This window comes from Pipra filicauda, unplaced genomic scaffold (assembly GCF_003945595.2).
Source record: "Pipra filicauda isolate LSUMZ 115617 unplaced genomic scaffold, ASM394559v2 scaffold73_size2923735_pilon, whole genome shotgun sequence".
Classification (NCBI taxonomy): Eukaryota; Metazoa; Chordata; class Aves; order Passeriformes; family Pipridae; genus Pipra; species Pipra filicauda.
The window spans coordinates 1,571,761-1,593,341 of record NW_024104909.1 but is presented as its reverse complement, the minus strand read 5'-3'; the positions used below and the strand labels follow the sequence as shown (position 1 = coordinate 1,593,341).

The window sequence follows — 21,581 nt, the reverse complement described above, 5'->3', positions numbered from 1 at the left end:
ACTCAGTGTGGTTTTAAAAAGGACAACCAAGTGTTCTGCTGGCTGCAATGAAAACGGTGCCCTGAGCGTTTCTGGGTGGGCAGGAGGCAGCAGGGTCACATCACGGTCCATCACAGCAGGGCTGGAGAGAGACAGAGCTCCCAGAGAAATCAAGTGAGGGAGATGGAGACTAAGGATTGCTGAGGTGATGGCAGGAATACCCGATTTCGTTTCCAGATCTCTCTTTTGTTTTTGTCAAGCTGCTTCTTGACAGGGGGAGAACAGAGGAGCGGTGCTAATGTTTCCTGCTCAGCAGCTACAAGCACTTCTTGGCATGAGTTTGCAAATAATGTAAGAGACTGAATTCTGCCAGTCAGGTTCTTTCTTTTATTGCTTTGATACACTGCACTGAGATCAGCAGTGGGGGGACAGCCTGTGGCACTACTTACATGTTATGTATGTGAACAACAGAGAGAAACTAAAAGCAGCGCAATGGCAAAAAAAAGGGAAGTAGCTAAAAGATCCTACACTTGTAACTAAAGAGAGATTTGGTATAACTTATGTAGAATTGAACTAACTTGGAATATTTCTTTATTTCCTATATGGCACTTCCCAAAATCAATAATATGCATTTGAATTTTGTTAAAAACAGAATACCTTGGTATAGTGCCACTTGTACAGTAACTCTTTTTTTCTGAGCTAGAAGGTGTTCATTTAACACAACTTTACCAAAAATAACCAAATGCAGAATATCATCATTGCATCACACCAGCTTTTTCAGTTTCTGCCCAAGGATGTCCTCCCTTCAGTACCTTTGTCCTTTTACTGCAAAAAATGCACAAAAGGGCCCAAACCCCATACTAACACGTTGCCGAAATGTTCTCTTTGCCACTTGAACAACGTTTGAAAGACACAAAATTGGCTTTCAGATCCTAACCCACATCTAGTTCCCCATGCACAGAATAATATGAAGCTAGTTAGCATACATACACATACGTGCACATCGATTTTCCAGAAATAACCACTTCTTTTTTTGTGTCAATGATACACCCAAAAAGCCCTCAGGGCACCCAGCACTGAACTGGTTACTTGTTATCATTTACCTTCCTACCATTTACCTACTTTAGCTTGTTTGAACATCCTGGCCTAAAAGAAAGAGCAACACTGAGGACAGACAGATGCAGGGTTCAATGGGTAGCTCTGCTGAAAATGCACAGCCTGAGGGAGCCGAATTGTTGGCATGAAAGACATTTCTGAACCTGAAGGTGACTTCATGCTTTGCCTCTGAGTCAGCACAAGGAAGGCCATCCACTCCCACCACCAAGAGGGACTTCCAGCAGGGCTGATCAGGATCTGAGAGCCAGGCACAAACCCCAAATCCATGAGAGGATACAACCAAAGCCCAGAAGGGATCTCTAGTGCTGCATCTCAAGAACTCCCACAGGGTTTACAACTAGCCTGAAAGTCATATACATAAGATTAAAGACTACCTTTAGTTGAGTTCTGTTCCCTGAGCTCTTGGCTCCACATCTCAAGTGTTTCAATGATGACTGGATCTAAATATCATCTCAATGAAAAAAGATAAAAAAGCAAAGTATCCTGTGACTCCAGGAACTGCCAGAAAGGCCTGGCTGCTCAAGACTGGCAAACAAAAGTGAATATCACTGTTTTCACAGATGTTAGGAGGGTGTCATAAGCTGGACTAGCAAGATCTGGGTCTGCAGGTTGAGAGAAATGAATGAGAACTTGAGAGCACTTGTGAGAGAACTTGAATGAGCACTTGTGAAACCAGTGTGCCCAGTTTGGGGTCTCCCAGTAAAGACAGGCATTGGCACAGCAGAGCAAGGCCAGCAGAGGCCATGGAGGTATCAGGGACTGCAGCACTGAGGACTCTGGAGTGACAGAGAACTGGGTTTGTCCAGCCTTGGGAACAGGGGGCTCATGGAAGCTACAGCTCCCTTCAGCTCCCTAATGGCAGAGTTTGGGAAAGAGAGAGACAGGGCTGCACACAGGGGATGGTGACAAGGCAAGGGACAGCAGACACAGCCTGGAATAGACACAAACCTCTGACTAGATAGAAGGAAAACAGATTTAATCAGGAATATGGTCAAACACTGGAAGAGAGGCCCAGAAACTCTCTAGGAGAGATTCAAAACTCCGAACCTATGGAATTAAAGTATGAATAAGCAAGTGCAAAATAATCCCTAAAATGAGCATCTGTATATCCTGATAATGTTCTGATTATTTTAGTGTCTTATTTCAATCAACAATCAAAACCCAGTTGTCCCAAACCCCCAAACCCAGATAACTTCATTGCTCTGGAGTGCTTACAAGGTGAGGTTACAATGGCAAACTGACTGATAAAACAGAAGAGCCCCACAGATTAACAAGAAAACTGTTCTGAACAGACACAGCAGTAATAACATCACATCCTACACACCATAATTAGTTCATCATGGTATCCAAAATCTCAACAATCTTTTCAATATGTTCAAGTATCTTCACAGAATGAAGCCTTTGTGAGGGAAGAACGTGCTTTCAGAATCAGACTTCAGTGATGACTGAAGACAAAAGCTGAAGGTGCACTGGTTAAAGACCCTTGTCATGGCCTCATTATAATAATAAGGCTGTCAATGGATGCAAATTAAAGGCATAATTGTCATCACTGAAAACTCTTCTGCTTCTGCAAGATGGAATTCTTTTTCCCCTGCATGTCCCCCCCTCATATTAAAAAAAACCTCTCTGTAATTATAAATGCTCCTATTCAAGAGTAAACTCTTTATTTCCCCACTTTCCACAATTAAATAGCTACTTGTTTTAATATTGTAATGGATTGGAAGTCATAGTTTTCTAAAAAAAAAAAAACAAACAACACCAAACCCCAATGTGCCCTCTCTAAAATGCTGATTTTCTCTAGATAAATAGCATTCTGGCATATGTCAATTATTCAGAAGGGAGAAAAGAAACCAAAGAAAACACACTATGTACATGATTGGACTACAATAACCCAAAATTGTACCTTTGGAAAAGCTTTGATTATTTCCTTACCTTGAACTTCGCCTTTTTGCATTGCTAATTTTCTTAATGGGTTCAGTTTGCTCTGAAATTTGCATCTTGAAAAGAACCAGCCTTGCAAGGTCCTCTGTGTACAGGGCAGTTTGTGTGTTTGTTACGAAGGTTATGTTTGACATGGGGAAACAGTGAGATGTCTTAAAAAGGTAAAACTGCAAGATGCTCCATTAGGGTCAGTGGTACATCAGCGTTTGTTAATATCTTTGAAAGGAAACATGAGCATCTGTGCTTAGATTTATTCAATTTGTTTATTAATGGAAAAAAAAAATAAATAAAATGCAGCCCTAAAACAAATGCCTGATGTTTGCTGTGTCTCCCAGGTTGGACCCAGAGCAGCCAACTCGGCTTGCAGAGCTGGAACTGAGGCCACCAGAGCACAGCTCTGGAGTTTCCCATTTCCCTGGTGCTATTCCCAGGATAGGCACTAAACCTGAGTGCCCAGAGCACAGCTGAGAAGTCTCCCCTCCCCTCCCACCTGTGGGAGTTAATGTTTGCTTTCAGCTGAGTTCCCTTCCAGGGCACTGCTCTCTGTGACACCACCTGCACGACTGAGAGCTCTGAGGGTGATGGGGTGAGTCAGACACAGCAGAACTCACACCTTCCTTCTCCACTGGCTCACCAGCCACCAAAAGAAAAAACAACAGCCCCCCCCTCCCCTGACCTAAATAGCCTTCAGTAGTATTTACAATTATCAGTTATAAAGTCTGAATTCACCTGCCTGTGGGAAATATCCCTCTTTTAGATTTAGAGAGATGGCATAAACTCAGGGAACAAAGAAACAAGGAAGAATTTATTCGACGCGCCGGGTCTTTCACTCACCAAATTTCCAGGGAAAAAGAGCCTTTGGCTTTACATCTCAGACATTTTATAGTTTTACAAACCCCCACCCTTTTTCAGATAAGTTTAATATATTCATTTTTGCCTAAAATAGTTTCTTTTCTCTGAAAAGGGGTTTTCCTTTTATTCTGATTGGCTGCAAGGCGTCCCCTGTCAAGGATGATGTTATCTTCCTTTGTTCTCAGCCCAAAGAGAGTCATTTGTACAAAAATGGCCCGAAAAGATTTTAAGAACTCTTGCATTTCCCTTATCCGGCTGAAAAAGCCCTGATAGTCAAGTCCAGTATTTTTGGAACTTGGATATCTTACAACTTTGTGATACACCTTGATACATAAAAATTGTACCTTTATTTCTCATATGCCTGTCCACTTCCCAGCACTGAAGGACACACAATTACCACTGCAGGTCTGTCCACACACACAGAATTCCAGCTTCAGTAACTGGATGCATGTTTGCATCAAGGTTTTATTCCAATATCCCATTCTAAAGGCTTGCTGTGCTACGGTATCCTTTCAAAATGAATCAACCCTAATCTTTTTATTTCAACTATGTGATTTTAAATCCTTCAGATAGAAAACATCGCAAAATAAAAATTCCCCAAACTCCTTACACACCACAGTTGTATGTAAATTCTGAGTTGTTCTTTAGTGTTGTGCTGTACAACTGGTTCAGCAATTTTGGGGGCTTGTAGAGCTCCAGAGCCCTGTGCTGGTGTTACCAATATTGCCACAGAGTGGTTCCCAGTCATGCTGGGAACAGCAGGGGCTCAAAGCCTGAGGAGGGCAAACTGTTATCACAGTCTCTCTCTTAATTTGTTGGAACACAAATGTCATAAACAGGACCCACACTTCATCAAAAGCAGCAAGGCACTTTCCTGGGACACCTACAGAACACGAGCTCCAACACTCCTGAAATGGAAGACCTTAGGGAGGAAAGAGGGTCTGAGCTGAAGGTTAACTACATGCACAACATGCACTGGTGATGGCTGTGGCTCTTGGACTCAATCCTAAACCTTCAAAGTTCTGCATAAATACAGAATATTTAAGCACCCTGAAAAAGCTCTTTAAAAAAGTGCCCATGACCCACACACAGACTCTCTGTATCGTGAAAGAGAACCACCACACTCAGGAAAGAAGCTCTTGCATTGGCAATGCTTTGTTTGGCCAAAAAGAAAAAATGTCTTTCTTTTTCCTTGTTATATTTCTGTGATTTCCTTGTTGTAAGGCAGAATAATTGGCTGTGCTGATGGCACTAAGCATTTAGATGTTGCCCAACACATGGAAATAAATGCTGTGTAAAGTCATCAGGGGCGAGTTCTTAAAAATCAAGAGACAAAAACCTTCAATTGTCCATTCCAATTAATCTGACCTTGAGCTGGTATTCCTAAAAAAAAACTAGGCAAGAGATATACCACTGACAATAAATCTTCTAGAACTCCTTTAAGTGGCTTAGACAAGACTGAGAGGACTACAGAGTAAGTAAAAAAGAGGCAAAAATAGGTGAATGAAATGTGCACCAACATACTTCCCTGTCCTTCTTAGTTCTGGAGCAATTTTTCAAAATGCTGTTGACACCACAATAGTCCCCAGGGAGAACATGTTACCTACAGGGACAGCAGCTTCATTTATCAACAGGGGGACAGCAAATTTGCCTGTGGAAATTATGCCAACCTCCTAACACAGCTAATCAGGAACTGGTAAAATCAGATCGTGCCATAAGAAGCCACAGTCAAATTGCAGGATTCTGTTATAATTACTGGGAATTCCAGAGTTGTTCAGTATGTTCCACATGACTGTGTTGCACAGGGGATGAACAGACCAAAAAAACCACCCTAATAAGAGCATGGAGTAGGAAAATATTATTCTTTGAAAAACCTGAGCTTCCCTGTCCAACCCTGGAGAAATAAAGGAAGTTTAAAAGGTTTAGTCCACAAAGACTGCACCATAGCATAGAGATACTGTTACACTTGAAACAGGAAAAGATGTTCAAATACTGTATGTTCACACCTAGAACTTGAACTTGAGGGAACCCACTTCCTTTTAGAAGTACTGTTCCTCAGGTAATTCAGGAATTAATTAAAAAGGAAAATCACAGGGGCACCTGTCACACCTGATAGGGCACCTAGACATGAGAACAGGAGCTCTGCAATCTTACTTCATTTATTCTGCCCACTTTCAGTTATACTATTCACAATTTCAAAAACACAGACTAGAGATGTCCTTATTTTGACAGAAAACATGAAATCCAGGTCCTTGCAAACACAGTGGAACATTTGCTTGCCTTGGCTTTGGTTTTGTTGGGTTGTACTTGCAGATAAGACTTTTGAAACCACATCAGGCAGACCAAGCAGAGCCTTTGATAACCCAATATCTGTGACAGAATCTCCCTGTTCAGGAGACCTGGGAATATATTACATTCATGGGCACCTTACAAGCTGTGATGTTTATTCCCTTTTCCAAAAGTTAAATCACGCCATTTGCTTTGTTAATCAGTTTTTCTCTGCTTTCCATTTATTCTGTGGAATAGAATATGGACTTCCCACCATGAAATTTTGGCATTCTTGTGCAGTGGGTTTTGTCTTACAATACACAAATGGTAGTGGGATATTTCACCTCATTCTTTATATCCTGGCCAGCTTCCTAAATCAAGACAATCAATTAATTCCACAGCTTTTCAGAGTGACCTGGGACAATCCTGGCAAAGGCCATCTCCTGAACTTGGGTGTTTGCAGAGCAGCACAGCATGTGCTCCACAGAGTGAAGGGTTAGTCAAAGCAGAAAATCAAGAGAAATCAGGAGAAATCAGGAAATTAGTTCCATATGAGCTCAGAGACTGCTAACAATGCACAGATCAGATGAGAATTTGCAGAAAACACTGATACTTTGTTCTGATCAACAGGCAGAACTTCACCCTGATGCCTGCAGGTCTAGAGATCCTGCTGGAGAGCAAATTCCTCTGCATTTACACGTTACATGGGTGAACTCTGGGACCAGTATGATGAAAGCAGCAGCACAAGGGCTCTCCCTCACCAGATTTGGGGGTTAGTTTGGGCTCAAGGACCTATGTAACTTTTCCTATGAAAAATAAAACATGACTTCCAACTTACTTTTAAAGGGGGAAAAATACAAAGACAGCTATCTTATCTTGCTTATTGAACTAAGGCGTAATGTATTTATCTGTTCTGTTCAAAAAGCACTTCCTAACAGCCCTTCAGGAAAGGAGAAATGTTCAGAAAGGCAGAACTCTGGGTAGAAAACAAATCAGGAGCCCACTTCCAACACAGTCCATGAACCCAAAGCAGGATAGATGCATCTTAGGCCCCTGCTAAGTCTTTACAGAGGTTAAATGTTGAAATAACAGCCCTTTTAACACAAGAACACATCTCATATGAACATGAGTGAAAAGAGGCAGTTTGCCTGTGCATTGATGGCTTGAGTGGGCAGAATTCAGAGATGCAAACACACCTGAACTGGACAGTCTTTGCAGGGTTTTGCCATGAATATTTTGCTTTTTGTATCCCCCTGTCAGGACCTAAAGGATTACCTGTTCACAGGTGTATAGAGATCACAGCAGTGGGTTTGTAGGACACCACGATACACAAGGACACCGAGGCTTTATCCCCTAAATTACTTTCTTTCAGGTTACCACAAACACCAAAAACCCCACTAACCACAGCTGCTCTTTGCAATTCCCCATCACTCCAGTGTGAGCTCTGACAGTTCCTTTAATAGTCCTAAAGAGAACCTTGATAATTCAGTGCAATATTTTCATTAAAACAAAAAAGGGCTGGCTGCACTTGCACAAAGCCCAGCTGCAAAGCCGCAATAAATTAATTTTTAAGTTATGATATTTTTCCTATGGCATATAAAAACTACCCTATTTGTGTAGAGCAATAAAAGGCCCTTACACTACAAAGTACATAGAGGGTTCCCAAACATGCCTGGTTTCCACCTGAGTTTTCATCAGAGAGTGTAGGAAATATGTATGTGACAAAAGTGCTGTCCTAGTTCTTTCAACGGAATAAATGTACTTTTAACTGAGAAGAAGAGATATGTCAGTTCAGGGCTAAAGGAATTCACAAAGACATATTTAGGACTCAGGAGAAAAGATAAAAAGACTCCTAAAATTAACATTAATAGCAGGCACACAGTGTAGTCTTAAAATATTTTCAAGGTATCAGAGACACAACACCTGAAGGCTACAAATGTGTCTTTGACAAATACTTCGTGTAAGGTGGCATCTGCTGCTGTGGTTGTTCACTGAACTCATACAAAAAAGGGAGATTTCTGACACACACAGGGGGATAGGTAAAGAAAAACGTGGCTTCTACTCTTCATAATATATTTAAATATTCCCTCCCAATGATTAAGGCACACTTTAGGTAGACATAGCAGCGAGATTTCACCCTCCCCAGTAGGATATATCGATATATCAGTATTAGGGGGGATGGTGCTGTACCTGTTTTACAGGAGGGGAAGAAAAACAGACTCATGTAAACTCTGATATTCGTTATACATTGTTACATGGTGAGTTCTTTCCTGTCCATACTTATTTTGTAAGTATAAAAATTAAATAAAAAATGCATTCCAAAAGATGCAGGTGGCAAACGGGTCATCTGACCTTCTGCCTGTAAATACAGGGCTCTAAACAGTGTATTGTTACATAAAGTTTGATTTGAAACAGCAGAACCTGTTCAGCCAGAAAGTAGGAAATATTCATAAAAAATCGAAAATATTTGCTCTTTTTTTTGTGAAATATCTTTCAAGACTTTTGTCAAAACACTGACTCTTCTCCCCCAATAAGGTTAAAGAACCATTATAATTATTTTATTGGTACATAAAAATACTATTTCTTTAACTTAAAAATAGCTCTTCTATTTTATGTATTAAAGAATCTGAAAACAGTATCATTTGCTTGAAAACAAGAAAAAATTGTTTTGCAAGCTTAAAAAGATAATTTGACTTCGGTTAACTTTAATTAACTTTTTACACCTGCCCTCTCCCAATGAGCCGAGGGGGAAGATTAGCCACAGTATGTGATGCTGAAGGAGTTCAATTCAATATTTAATATTTATTCCAATATTCTGTAGGAATTAATTCATTTAGTGAGCAAACAGGTATTAGGAATGCTAGAATGGATTTGCAACATCTCGGATATTTATGTCACTGGGGGTAACAGAGAAGATGTTTACTTGTGAGGCAACAGGTTGAAATCCTTTTCCCCAAGTATTTGTCTTCTCCAGCAATACTTTTCACCTCAAAACTTCCCTCACACTGATCCAGAGCTGAGCCACTGCTCCCAGTGCAGCTCAGTTCCATGGAAGCTTGTCTTACTGGAAGATGTTACTTTAAGTGGGTAATTCTGGTTTTCACTCTCAATTCACTACTGCACACCAGCATTATTATGATTTTTTAATCTTTTTTGCTTCCCTAGTTCTTGTTCTTTAAATATTCATTTTGGTTTTAGATCTGTTGCCTAATTGCAGGCAATGAATTTTCCAGCAATATTAGAGTTGTGACTGCACTTAAAAAAAAATTTAAAAGAGGTATTTTAAGCTTTCTCAGATACTGTAAGAGAACTTCACCATTCTTCCCTGCTATTTGGGTGTCTGTGGATCATATTCCAGCTTCTCTCCAGTTCCAGCTCTTTGCCTTCATGCCTCACATTTTGTTACTACAGTCATGAAGTCTCTTATTAATGGAGATGGAATAACAAACACCCACACTCTGGCACATCCACTAAAGGCCTCACAGTTTTACTTTGCTCTTTACTGGTACTTTCACACATTTGTTTTCCATATTTCAGATGCTTGAGGCCTTGATAGCATCATTATAGAAATGTTTAATCAAACCCACAGTTTACTCTGACAATATTTGGCATTAGTAACAGCTATAACTCACTATAAACATTCCACTGGCAGCTTGCTCATGTGAGATTTTTCAGTAGCTTTCACGTAATCAAAAATCATGTGGCATTAATGAGACACTTAGATACAGACTTTAATTCTGAATTATTCTACTGTGGCTTTTTGTATACACACGAGAGAAATTAGCAGATTTCTTCCAATCTTATATATAAATTTAAAATAAAACAGTAGCAACTTAGAAACCTTTTATTTTCCTCTAGTAGGCAGAAGCTCCATTCTACTGAATTTTCAAAAGGCAGAATTAAAGATATGCCCAAAAAATGTGCAGGTTCAAAACCTGCTTAGAGAAAATCTTGGGAAGAATATTTATTACAGGTTATTAAAGGCAAAAATGGAGATTTCCAACAAGCCATTATAACTAGGTCATAAGTTGGGGAAATTCAGGAACACACAAAAAGATTATTGCACATCTGCTTGTTCTTAGAGGTTTATAATAATTTTAACTGGCCATATTGGAATAAAGGATCATGCAGGATAGTCTCACCAGGTACAACCATTGTCATGCTCTTAACAGCACTTTCCATCTTACTTAGGCAGGAAATTACTGGCAGTTTTCTTAGGATGTAAATTGGAAAACACTGATGAGCAACATGCAGAACTCACAATTGCTTCAATTACTCTCATAACCCCTTTCCTTTTTAAAAAACATCAATACTAGAGATTGCTTTGGGGAGCTTATTTCATCCTGTGTTCTTTTAATACTATTCTGCATTAAATGGATGTTTAGCCATCTCCTCAGGAGCAAATTTATCCCTCCACACATCCACTTCCTCCACAGCTCCCATGGAATTACATGAACAGTCAAGGCAAGAGATCAACATCACACTCTATTTTCAGCCATTTGGTCTTCACCCTGAACACATTCAGACTGCCAGGATCTCCAAATGGGATCACTGTAAATTGTTTTAATTTCTGCCTGTAATTTGTGCTTATGATGAACACATGCAAATTCATTTTAGCTGTGTCTGTTCTAACAGGTACCCACAAATCCTGATGCTGGGGCTGACAGACTCCTACTAAAATGCTCCCCTTTTGGCAAGAGCTTTGGTCCTTCCCAAACAAACTGTTCCTGTGCTCCATGTTAAGAATATCCAAGTTGTCTGTGATGTGAGGACATCTATGCAATGACTCTTTCAGTGATCTCACTGTTTGCAAACAGTCCCTTTTTGAGAAGTGCAATATCAGAACATTCTGCTCTCTGTTAACTAAATAAGAAGAGGGTGATTACAGCCATTTGCAGGAGGTACCTGACACGTGCTGGACTTTGCTGACTTGAATTCTTAGATGTCAAAATTACATCCTGTAAGACCTGGTATCATTTGACATTTATACAGACAAGGACATTTTCCAGGCATGCTTGAGCTAATACAGCCAAGAGGACAGTGAGGGTCACTGAGCAGCTAACCCACAATAAGGATTATTTCTGGAACAAAATTAAACTGCCTCAGCCGTGATTTTCCCAGGATGCAGTAAGACAGCACCCTCCAAACCAGATTGGACTCTCCCCAGGAAAACCACACTTCTATTGCCAGCAAAGCACACAGGCCATTCCACATTTTACCTAAATAGCAGGTGCCTCATTGCAATCTCTGTCAAACTGGTGCTTTCCCACTAAAAGTAAATGACTTTCCTGACAATAAACCCCCGACATTTCATGTATCTGATATTTCTAAGCAGCAATTAAAAAAAAAAAAAAAACACCAAACTGAAAAAATCTTCTTTCTTTCAATAAGGAACAGAAAAATATGCAAATACTCACAGGTTTAAATTAATCTAGTTTTTTTTTAAAAATAAAAAAAAGTTTAAATGTTCTATATTCAAAAAAGCTTCTCTTCTGCTATTAGTACATACAGTCTCTGCCAGGTAAGAGCACTACACCAAATTCACCAAGAAACACATTTGAGGCTTACCAGAGAGATGAGGTGAGCTGGGAAGCAGCAGTGGCAGTGTTTGCCTTGGCAAAGCAAACCCAGAGCAAGCCTAGGAACCAAAGGAACTGAGTCCCAGGGTCCCACGTTTAGTGCAGCTCAAACTGAATCCAGTGCAAAACATTTTTCCAGGAAGACAAGTTCTGAGTAACATGGCAATGGTCGAGTTTCTGCTCTGAAGAACAATCTGGGAATCCTCAAAAAGAGGAGCAAACATTCCTGTACAGACTGCGAGCTACAATTTCCTCCCAATTGTCACTAGATGGCATCTTGTCATCACGCTTTAAATCTCGCAGTTCATCACCACTGTCATCCCCCGTGACAAAAACCACTGAACCGAGTGTCCTGATGAGATTGCAGTTTATTGTAACACAGAAAATCCTGATTTTGACCACTGTGCCACACATACTGTCCTACCGGAATTCAGCTCAAAACTGGCAGAAAATTAATATCCATAAGTTGGCTCTTAAATGCACCTCACAATGCACATGTAAAGTGATAAAACAACTATTAAGGGCAGCTACAAGGGGGTCATTTTGGGGGTAGGCTGTAGGGAGCTTGTCTAATTTATATTCCTCATTCAAAAGTTCCTACTGCTGGCTTTTAGGAGTATGTTTTCTGTTTTGAAGTTTTCTTTGCTGTTTGGTTTTGGGTTTTTAAATCCTGGGTACTGATGCTCACAAAAATTGTTAACATGGGCAGAAGGCGGAATAAAACCAAAGAAAACATTAACAACTATAAATACTTTTCAACTTAATGATGGATTGATTTATTTGCCTCTAAGAGAAGGATAAAAGCATCAAAAATAGTGGTATGGGATTCCCAGGACACAGCTAAACAGAACTGGTTTGACGGGCAGCTGTACAATGGTTTAGAGTCTTGCCTGTGCAAATATTCATGCAAATCGATAATTTTATTCATCTGTTTTCCAGTAGCACATTTTTGCAGCTCCTCACTGAAAACTAAGCAAATGGAAAAGATTCAAAGGACAAGGAAGGCAAAATTATCACACCCCCTTTAGTTTCACTTGAATTATGTAAGTAGAGATTTACAAAATGGCCGTATGAAATTTATATTTGTACCTTATTTATTACAATCTTTTGCATGCCACCTCTGGGAGTACTCTCCACCCCACAACCAATTTAGTACTGCTGGTAGTGAAAACCATCAACTTTTGTGGAGCTTTTACACAGCTTTGATGCAGACGCAGCCTTTTCTTGCTTTTTCTTAATCTCTGTTCATTTATTCCTAGATTGTGAGGGTGCTCACAAGCTCCTCCCTGAAAGTCTGCTAAATTCCAATATTTAGAACTCCCAAAATTTGATTACTGACAGCAGCAAAGGTTTTTGTTTTTCTCCTTTGCTTGTTCTGCAGTTCCTTTTAAGAGAACCCCATTCATGTAACCCATGGGGTGGCTCCCTAAATCTTTCAAGTAGAAGAGATGTGGGATGAAACCTAATTGAGAACCTTCCCCTCTCAGTGTGGCTGATCCTTTGGGAGCAGCAACAAAAAGAAAACACTTCCACTGACTTTAATCATACACATCCCTTCCTTTGAACCCATCTTCCCTCTCTGAGTTGAGCTGCTGTCCAACCCCAGCTTTTCTTTCCACACCAAAACTGCGAATACTCAAGGAGGTTCAAGGATCCTTTATCAAACTTTACCTGGCATTTCAGCAGGTTTCTGGATTCACCTGCTTGTTAGCAGGTTGGAAATTGTTTATTCTTATTTTATTTCCTCTGACTTTCACCTCCTTTGCTAAAGCACAGAAGCAGAAGGACCTCGGGTAGTGAAAGGCAGGCAGGCTGCTGGAACAGGGAATTGCTGGGCATCATTGCTATTGCCAGACAAGATGACACCAAACTTGATTTTAATCAATGAAACCTCAAAATGTCAACCTCTGTCAACTTATCCTAGAAGTCTGCTATTCTAGGAGTAATAAATCAGTTCCAACACTGTACACACTACACCATTACCACTCCAGGCAAAGTTAACCCTGATAACCAACACTCAGCAAGTTATGCACCTGATTTAGTAACAACAGACAAGTGATAACCTGATGGAAGAGGAAAAGGGTGTTGATATATTACAGGAATTTGAATGTAAGAATAAGTTGTTTGCCTTAATTTCATTTATATTTAAGTAGCATTTATGATTGGAGGGTTTTCTCTATGCAGCCTGTAATAGTTGTATCATTTAGTAATGTTTAGATGTCTGTCTCATCACCTAAATGATGTTGGAGTATTTTCAGAAGTATTACTACATCCAGTTAATATGGATTACAATCTCTAGTCTGATGGGATAAAAACACACAGCCATGTGCATTAATAGCGAGCAAGAGCACTGTAAAAAATGGAGACGTAAGGAACAAAAGGTTCTCTAAGTGCTTCTGACTTCTCCCATCTGCTCTGGATCAACACAGCAAATCGTTTTGTTTGTCTGGATACTCAGCTGAGTAATGTGATGTAAAACTTGACAAAATCCTCCCCCATTAGGCATCTCAGGGGAAGTTTTGCCCTCGTGCTGAATCCCATCCACTATAAACAACTCTCTGATCCTTGTGATAGAACTGTAAAAAATCTATATTTTGCAGTAGTTCTACAGATTAGCGTGAGAAATAAAAACAAGTTTAGCAAGATTTCCCCCAGATTTATTTTTGTTTTAGTCTCACAAGTCAGATCAGCTCCCAGGTACCATTTGAGATGCCTGCACAATGCACTCTCCCTTCTGCCCTGAACGGGAGACTCTCCCCTCCCACCCAACACATTATCCAAATGCTCTGTGATGATGCTCAGGGAAGAGTTACTTCTTCTTTCAATTCTATTGTTGTCTCCCCGGTAGTGACAGGTCCATTTAATGTTTGGGGTTTTTTTTTTAAGAATTCTGGTGCTTAGATACATTCCATTCAATAGAAATCTGAAATTTAAAGAAATCCATTTTTTTGCAAGCCATTCTCCTCAGCTAATAGATATCCCTCCCAAAGCAGCAGCAGAGATGAGGGAATTTCAGGTACCAGCACATTTCTATTCAGATCACAGGCAGCAATTCTTGCAGTGATTTTATTTCGCAGCAAAAAATCATTATTGTCCCTACTGAATTACCCTGAAGAGTCCTATTTTACTCCCACTACCTTTTCTCAGCATCTCTTGATCAAAAAGAGAGCATGATATTTGTTATCAAATATCAATATATAGACAAGAGTTTCAGAAATGGAGACTGGGGGAAAATCAAAGGCGTTTTAGAAAACATACACCTTGAATAAGCAAGAATGAGATTTTAAGGAAGCCCAAGAGAAGAGCAGGAAACTGCAGAGAGAAGAGAACAGCACTTAGAGGAAACCATGAGGAAAAGGGACAGAAATGGCAGGATCCAGCCCAAATCCAGATTCTGACTGACAGTAAATTTACAATTTCCTAAAGCTTCCAACTATCATTTTTTCAGCTGGATTTCCTTAGCTCTGCAGGTATAACCAGTTGTCTGATGAGCTTCGAGAACAAAAGGTTTTAAAAGGCTCAATCACTCAGCTTAATGAAAACATCCTGAATTATTTAACAAACAATCTATTAGGCAGCTTTAGCTCTCAAGAAACATGCAGTTTGATAGATCTGAGTCACTGCTGTAGTTTTATATCATGGCAACTCCAGCCCTTTCAACACAGTCTCAGTGATGTAACCCAGGAGTGAATTCAGCCTGAGATGCAGCTGCATTAGACTTTCATATAGGATCTGTCACTAAGAACAGGAAAAGCAGCCAACAATTATTTAAAAAAAAACCACCTGAAAATAAGCCTTTCAGGCTCTGGAACTGGGGCATTATTCAATAATTCATTCTCAGATCCATTTGAATTCTCATCTGTCAACTCTCCTTTTATTACCAGATTGTTCTATAAGCAATGATCTGGCAACACATTTGAAAAATCTATGTATTCCTTCTCATCCATCACAACAAACTATTTTCCAAGCAACAACAGAGACAGTGTAATTTCAAGAGAAATAGGTTCAACTCTTAACTCATTATTTTTATGCCATGGTTGTGTGGCATAAGAAATATCATTGAAAACAGGAAACCCTTTTCTCTTCCCATCACAACCTCTTTCAGTACATCAAAATGCACTCCAAGCTGTGCCTTTATAACTCTGCCCATTGCTCAAAAATATACAATAATTAAAAGTCTAAGTTACTGAGGCTCAAGGAAGACAACTGAAATGTTGCTTGTTAAGTCACTGCTTCGAAGTCTGAGGACACTTTTCTTACAGACAACAGTAACTAAAGGATTGAATAATAAAACAAATTTAAAAATTACAGCTTCCAGGGTAAGTCTGACCACCAAATTCTGCAACCCCCCCACCTCAACCCCTCTTTTTCCAAGGGAAGAGGGAGCTTTTCAATATAAAGTGACACGTCTTCATCAAACCTTGTCCTGTGCTTGCAGCAGACCATTTCCTGTTTTAGAAAACACATTCAGCCAGAAAAACACTACATCATTCATCAAAACATTCGTTTTTAACCGGCACAAACCTAATTTCAATGCAAATATATGAAGCACAAAAAACCAAGTTTCTAAAAATAAACCTCCACCTCTCAAAACATTATTTTCCAAGTTCACTTCTGACAAACAAGCAGAAAGGCTGTGACTTTGTGTAGCAAGATGTTGCGGTAGGAGATATCAGAGTCACTGCAGAAAGAAGTATTGAAAGACACTCTTCCGAAACTCAATATAAGAATTCTGTCAATCAGCAGATAAATTAAAAATATTCTGTATGCTTTTTCACCTTTCAAGGTATTTTTGTGTTTCTGTCAGTGTGACTAAGCAGCTTCAGAAGTCAGTGATGTCTGAGTGAAAGGCAGTGTTCATTTGGAGAGAGTCCAACCACCTCCTCCTTTCAAGGAGCTGTTAATGTTTGATGTTCATGTTTAAAACTGCATTAACCATGCCTGTAAACAGGAAAAAAGGGGTTGCCAAACACTTGGAATACCGTGTATTTCCTTAGTCTGACATAAGTCCACATTCCTATGACCTCAAGTCTGAAGAGATACAGCTCAGATAATCACAAGAGAGGAAAAAAGCCCAAATGTGTATAGAATGACATAATATCAATTCCTGGCACTGTCCAACGAGAGGCACTTGGAAAGGCCCTATAGCAAAATATTACTGTTTTAGAGAGAGAAAAAGAAGACTAAAGGGACTTGAGTGCAATGAATTATTAACTCTTTAGTGACATCAGATGGAGCTGAGTATCACCAGCACCTCTGTAAGTCAGGTCTACAACACCTCAGTATAAACTTGTTTTATGGGGCACATTTCCTGCCAAGGTATAATATTCTGTGGAAAATGAAGTGTGCAGTAGGGAGACAGGTTATTCCCATCTTTTAAGCCAGGTTAAAGTGGTTCCCTCTCGGTCCAGCCCTGCTCAGTTTTCAAGCCAACAGTGGCATTGCTCTGGGGAACGCTTTGCTCTTGCAACGGCACCAAACTAACCCAAATTCTCTTCTCTGGTTTTGTATCCACCATCCTCTGAGGAAATCACTGCCATATGGAATTGCAGTTGTACCCCACCCTCCCATTCCCTCAGATTTTACCCTTCCTTTGCACAGTGTGTGTGTTGAGATGATACAGTTCTCAGCATCCAAGATAGAGCCACTGGGCTCTATTCTAAGTTCATTAATAAATGAACTTAATTGCAACAAATCTCATCAGTTTTCTTCTCTTTGGTAAGACAGATATTCCCTATCCTATATATTCATGTATTAAAGAGCATTTAAGCCAATTCAAGTGCAGTCACTCCAAAAGCAGCAAGGTGTCCCAGGTAACAGTTCCAGTGATTGATGACCGAAACAGTCTAAAAGAAGATCTAAACTCAGTTACAAAAATCTAATTATTCAGCAAAACACTTTACTTACTGGACCTTGAGGACTGTTCTTGGCACTGGAAACCAGAGTCATAACATCAGATTTATAGTCCTGAAATGAGAAGAGGGGAGGGAAAAATAATCAGATTAGACATAATAGTTGGCACTTCACATATCAGGAGTGAAGACCAACACTGAGCACCACTACAATTACACTCAAAGGAGCCATTAGTAAAACATTTGATTATGGAGATTTTCGTCTTATGCCTTAGACCTTTTTTACCAAATTACACAGTTTTTTGGGTTTACTGCAACGATCCCCAAGAAAGCCAGTAGTCTTATCCCTATTTTAGAAGGCAGTGGGGTGGGAAGGACAGGATGATGATACAGAAACTCAGAAACTCAGCTGAGTACTCCAGAACTTCCTGAACTAGGCCTGCACAACCTCAACGTAAAATTTGGATGAAGTTTCTCGGCCACTCAAAATTCCCTCTCCCAAAAAACTACTTTCTATTGCATTAGAAGGACCTAAAGCAATATAAAATCCCTAGTTTTCTATTCCTCAGGAAGCTTCTCCTACATCCAGACTGGCATTCCACAAATGAGGACACAAAGCAGTTTGGGGCTGGGCTTGGCTTTGCAGTTACAGCTGAAGAGACCAGAATGCAGGAAAAAAACCCAGGAATATTACTGCAGTACAGGCAGTGTGAGAATAACCTGCTGCACTGCTGTTATTGCAACACAGACACAAAGGCTTGGAAGGGTTTTAAACAGGCTTTAGAGTGCCACAGTATCTAAATACAGGAACAATAAATACAAGTGGAAGATTCAGTCAGTAATTAAAACAGTTCTGTTTTTAAAAGGATATGCTAGAAAGCAGTTGGCATGTTAAATTTTTGTCTCCTCCCTAATGGATACAGCTACTATATTCATATTTATATTTTGAAAAGGTCTCCCAGGGCTGACCTCCTCTTGTCTTGCCTTTCCTGTCAATAATATCAGATTTACATGTCAAAGCCAAGCTATTAATGTTTGGAAATGCAAATCTGATAAGCTGAAGTTGGGGCATGTCTGACCATGACAGCAGAGAGTAACTTCTGGGAACTTCTTTTAATTGTTAACATCAAGTGTGCCTCCATATCCTAAGCTTCTAGATCCTTTATTTATAGGAGATGTTCTATGATCCAGTAGACAGATCACATTTCAGGGAGTTGATAGTAATTCTCCAATACTTCACTCTGAGCATCCTCTAGTCCCTGAAGTGTATAAATAGGACTATCACCTGCTCTCCCTTCAGCTCAGCCATTGTAAACTTTAACTGCTTCTCAGAAAATGCCAAGAAATGGACTTTACAAGATCTACATAGATGCCAAACTACCATCAAAATCACCCCACAGACAAATCCCTGCAGTCCAATTCCATGTTTCCCACAAAGGAAAGCAGTCACTGTGAGAAGCTTCAAACTGAGAGTGACATGGAATAAAACCACCCAGCAAACCTTCTGCTTCCTGGCCCCTGTATAATTTGGTAGTGCCTCCGCATCCTCACCCACTGCTGTGCCCCTGAGAACCTGCAAAGGTAGGAAGTGCTCAGGTTTTCTTCAGGTTTACTGATTTCTCCTTCCTTCTGCTCCTCCTCCTGAGCTGCTCTGTGTTATTGCTCAGCCTCTCCACACCATTTCCCCACTCCTGCTTTGCTGGGCACATCCCACAAACCCAGCCTGCACAGGGAGGCGGCAGAATTCACCTTCAACCATTTGTATTCCGTTCCCATTCCCATTCCCTCTCCCCTCCTTAGGCTGCTCCTGTTGCTGACCCGGCATCGCAGCTCCCCCGTGCTCCCAGAGGGCACTGTGGGACTCCAATCCCTTTCTGCAGGGCTGCTCCTCTTGGGAAGCTCCCCAGGAGAGGCAGGCTGGCACACACACAGACACAGCACGTTTTATTTTACACAGTTCTTTTTCCAGAAGGCAGCATTCCGAGTTCTAAATAAATATGCCATTTTAAGCAGGTATTTTGCAAATATACTCTTTTTCTGCCCCCCTTCAGCTTTGGACCAGTGTTGCATGTGGGGCACTCCTCGGGAAGCTTGTGATGCTCCATATTAATAATTCACTTGCAACACGGGGTAATCCAGGGACATTGAGCCAGAAAATAAAAGCAAATTAAGAAAAACTCCTCAGGTCAAGGTTATTTTCAGGGGGACAGGGAATTCCAGCAATAGTCCTGGCTAATCTAAGCCTGTCAGCAAGAGCCTGAGTGCCTTCCCCAGTAGTGCCAGATGTTTGCACTGGTACCCACCAAACAACCCTCTCCTCCTCCTGTCCCATACACTGAATCCCTCACTCTCCACAGCTGCAGTAACAGCATTCAGAGGCAGCTTTCGGATAGACAAGAGAGATTAATTCCCATAAAAATGTTTTTCACATATAAGTCATTTTCCTCTACACCATTTCTCTATTTACAGCAAACAAAAAATTGGCTTGTAGAGTTACATTCACACTCATTTTCAGGTAATATGTCATAACATCTCATACATGTTCAGGTTATTCTAAGTGTTATGGCACTGACAAATCATTTAACTATGCACTTGTCTTGGAATCTACAGGAAAATGGAAATTACATGGATTCAGCACTGCAGCACTTGCAGCAGCACAATAAAGGGAAACTTTCTCCCTCCTAGAGAGCTATACTTCTTGTTCCTATCAGTGCCTCCTCCAGGTAATTTCTTTTAGGTCTCTTGTTTCCATTAACATTTGTATTTTGAGATAATTTCTGCTTGGTACCTGAAGGTGGAATTGCAACAACCATTTACAGGCTATTTTGTTATCAGGGTCTGTTCTGTTACAAAGGGCAGCTGTGCTGTGTCCATGCCAGGCTTTCCAGAACTTTCTTATGATTTTCTTTCCTAGCCATCTGCCCTCAGAGAAATCATGAACTAGCATTAAAACACTCCCTAATTTTTATATGGGGCCCAATCTTCTCCCCACCCCTCGCATTGAAAGTTTGAAGTAAATGTCAGCTAACAGACATTACTATCCATTCTTCTGCCTTTAATGGGAAAAATAAATTTTGGCAGACTGTCCCCAGCGTTAAAAGTCTGAGCAACTCCCTGGGGACAAAAAGAATCAATGCAAGAAAGATCCATATTTTCTTTCTTGGAACACCACTACTTCCAGCAATTTATTTGACTGACTATGCCTTCTATTACCATGTAAATTGTTTCAGGCTGCAGGAAAAAAAAAAAAAAAATAGTATTAATCTCCCCTCAGTAAGTCATAAAATAAAGAAATCAATTTCAAGGTCAATTGAGTCTAAATAACACCTGCTGCCCTTTTTGTAACATGCAGACTCCTCTGAAACACTAAGTTGCTGTCTATGAAGGCATCAGGACGTGCTGTCTCACATAAATCAGGGTGGTGTATGGTCCAGTCCAGCCTATTTGCAGGGGACAAAATGGGGGTTGAAAAACCACCTTCAAAACAGGTCCCTCCTCATCACACATTTTCAGCATAAGCACAGGGCTTTGTGACAGGAAAGAAAGCTGAGGGACCCTGGTCTGATTGCACAAGGAGCTTGTATCTCCTGAGGTCCTGGGGACATCAAGGGATTCTCAGCTCTGTGCTGGAAGGATATAGTTCCATAAAGGGTGAGAAACCTCAAGCAAAAATTTCATAGTCGGGGAAAAAGGGCAAAAAACAGTAGTAACAAGAAGAAATCTTTTCTTCCTCGAGTGGAAAGCAGAGTGGAATGACAAAGAATGGAAAGGAAATAGGGTGATGATGGGTTTCCCCCCCTCAAACCAAGAAAACTCGAAAGTCTCTCCTGCTTTCACAGAAGGAAAATTTTTAAGTGGAAATTCATTTCTCTTTGGGTCAAAAACCGTCCCACTTTTCTTTTAGGTGTACTTAGTGGGTTTTTACTGTAGCACAACGCTGCATTTGATGATTCCACAGCCCTTTTCCTGGAAAGTTTACCTTGAACTCTGTAAC

The 21,581-nt window shown here is 40.4% G+C and overlaps 1 protein-coding gene across 12 annotated transcripts in view; it reads right to left on the bottom strand.

Moving 5' to 3' along the window:
• RBFOX1 (RNA binding fox-1 homolog 1) overlaps nucleotides 1-21,581 on the bottom strand; it is a 1,156,483-nt gene that overhangs the window by 1,003,453 nt on the left and 131,449 nt on the right. For all 12 annotated transcript variants that reach the window (XM_027750818.2, XM_027750820.2, XM_027750821.2 and 9 more), the window contains exon 2: nucleotides 17,643-17,702. In XM_027750818.2, coding sequence (XP_027606619.1) covers nucleotides 17,643-17,702 — 60 coding nt within the window. The remainder of the gene's footprint in view (nucleotides 1-17,642; nucleotides 17,703-21,581) is intronic.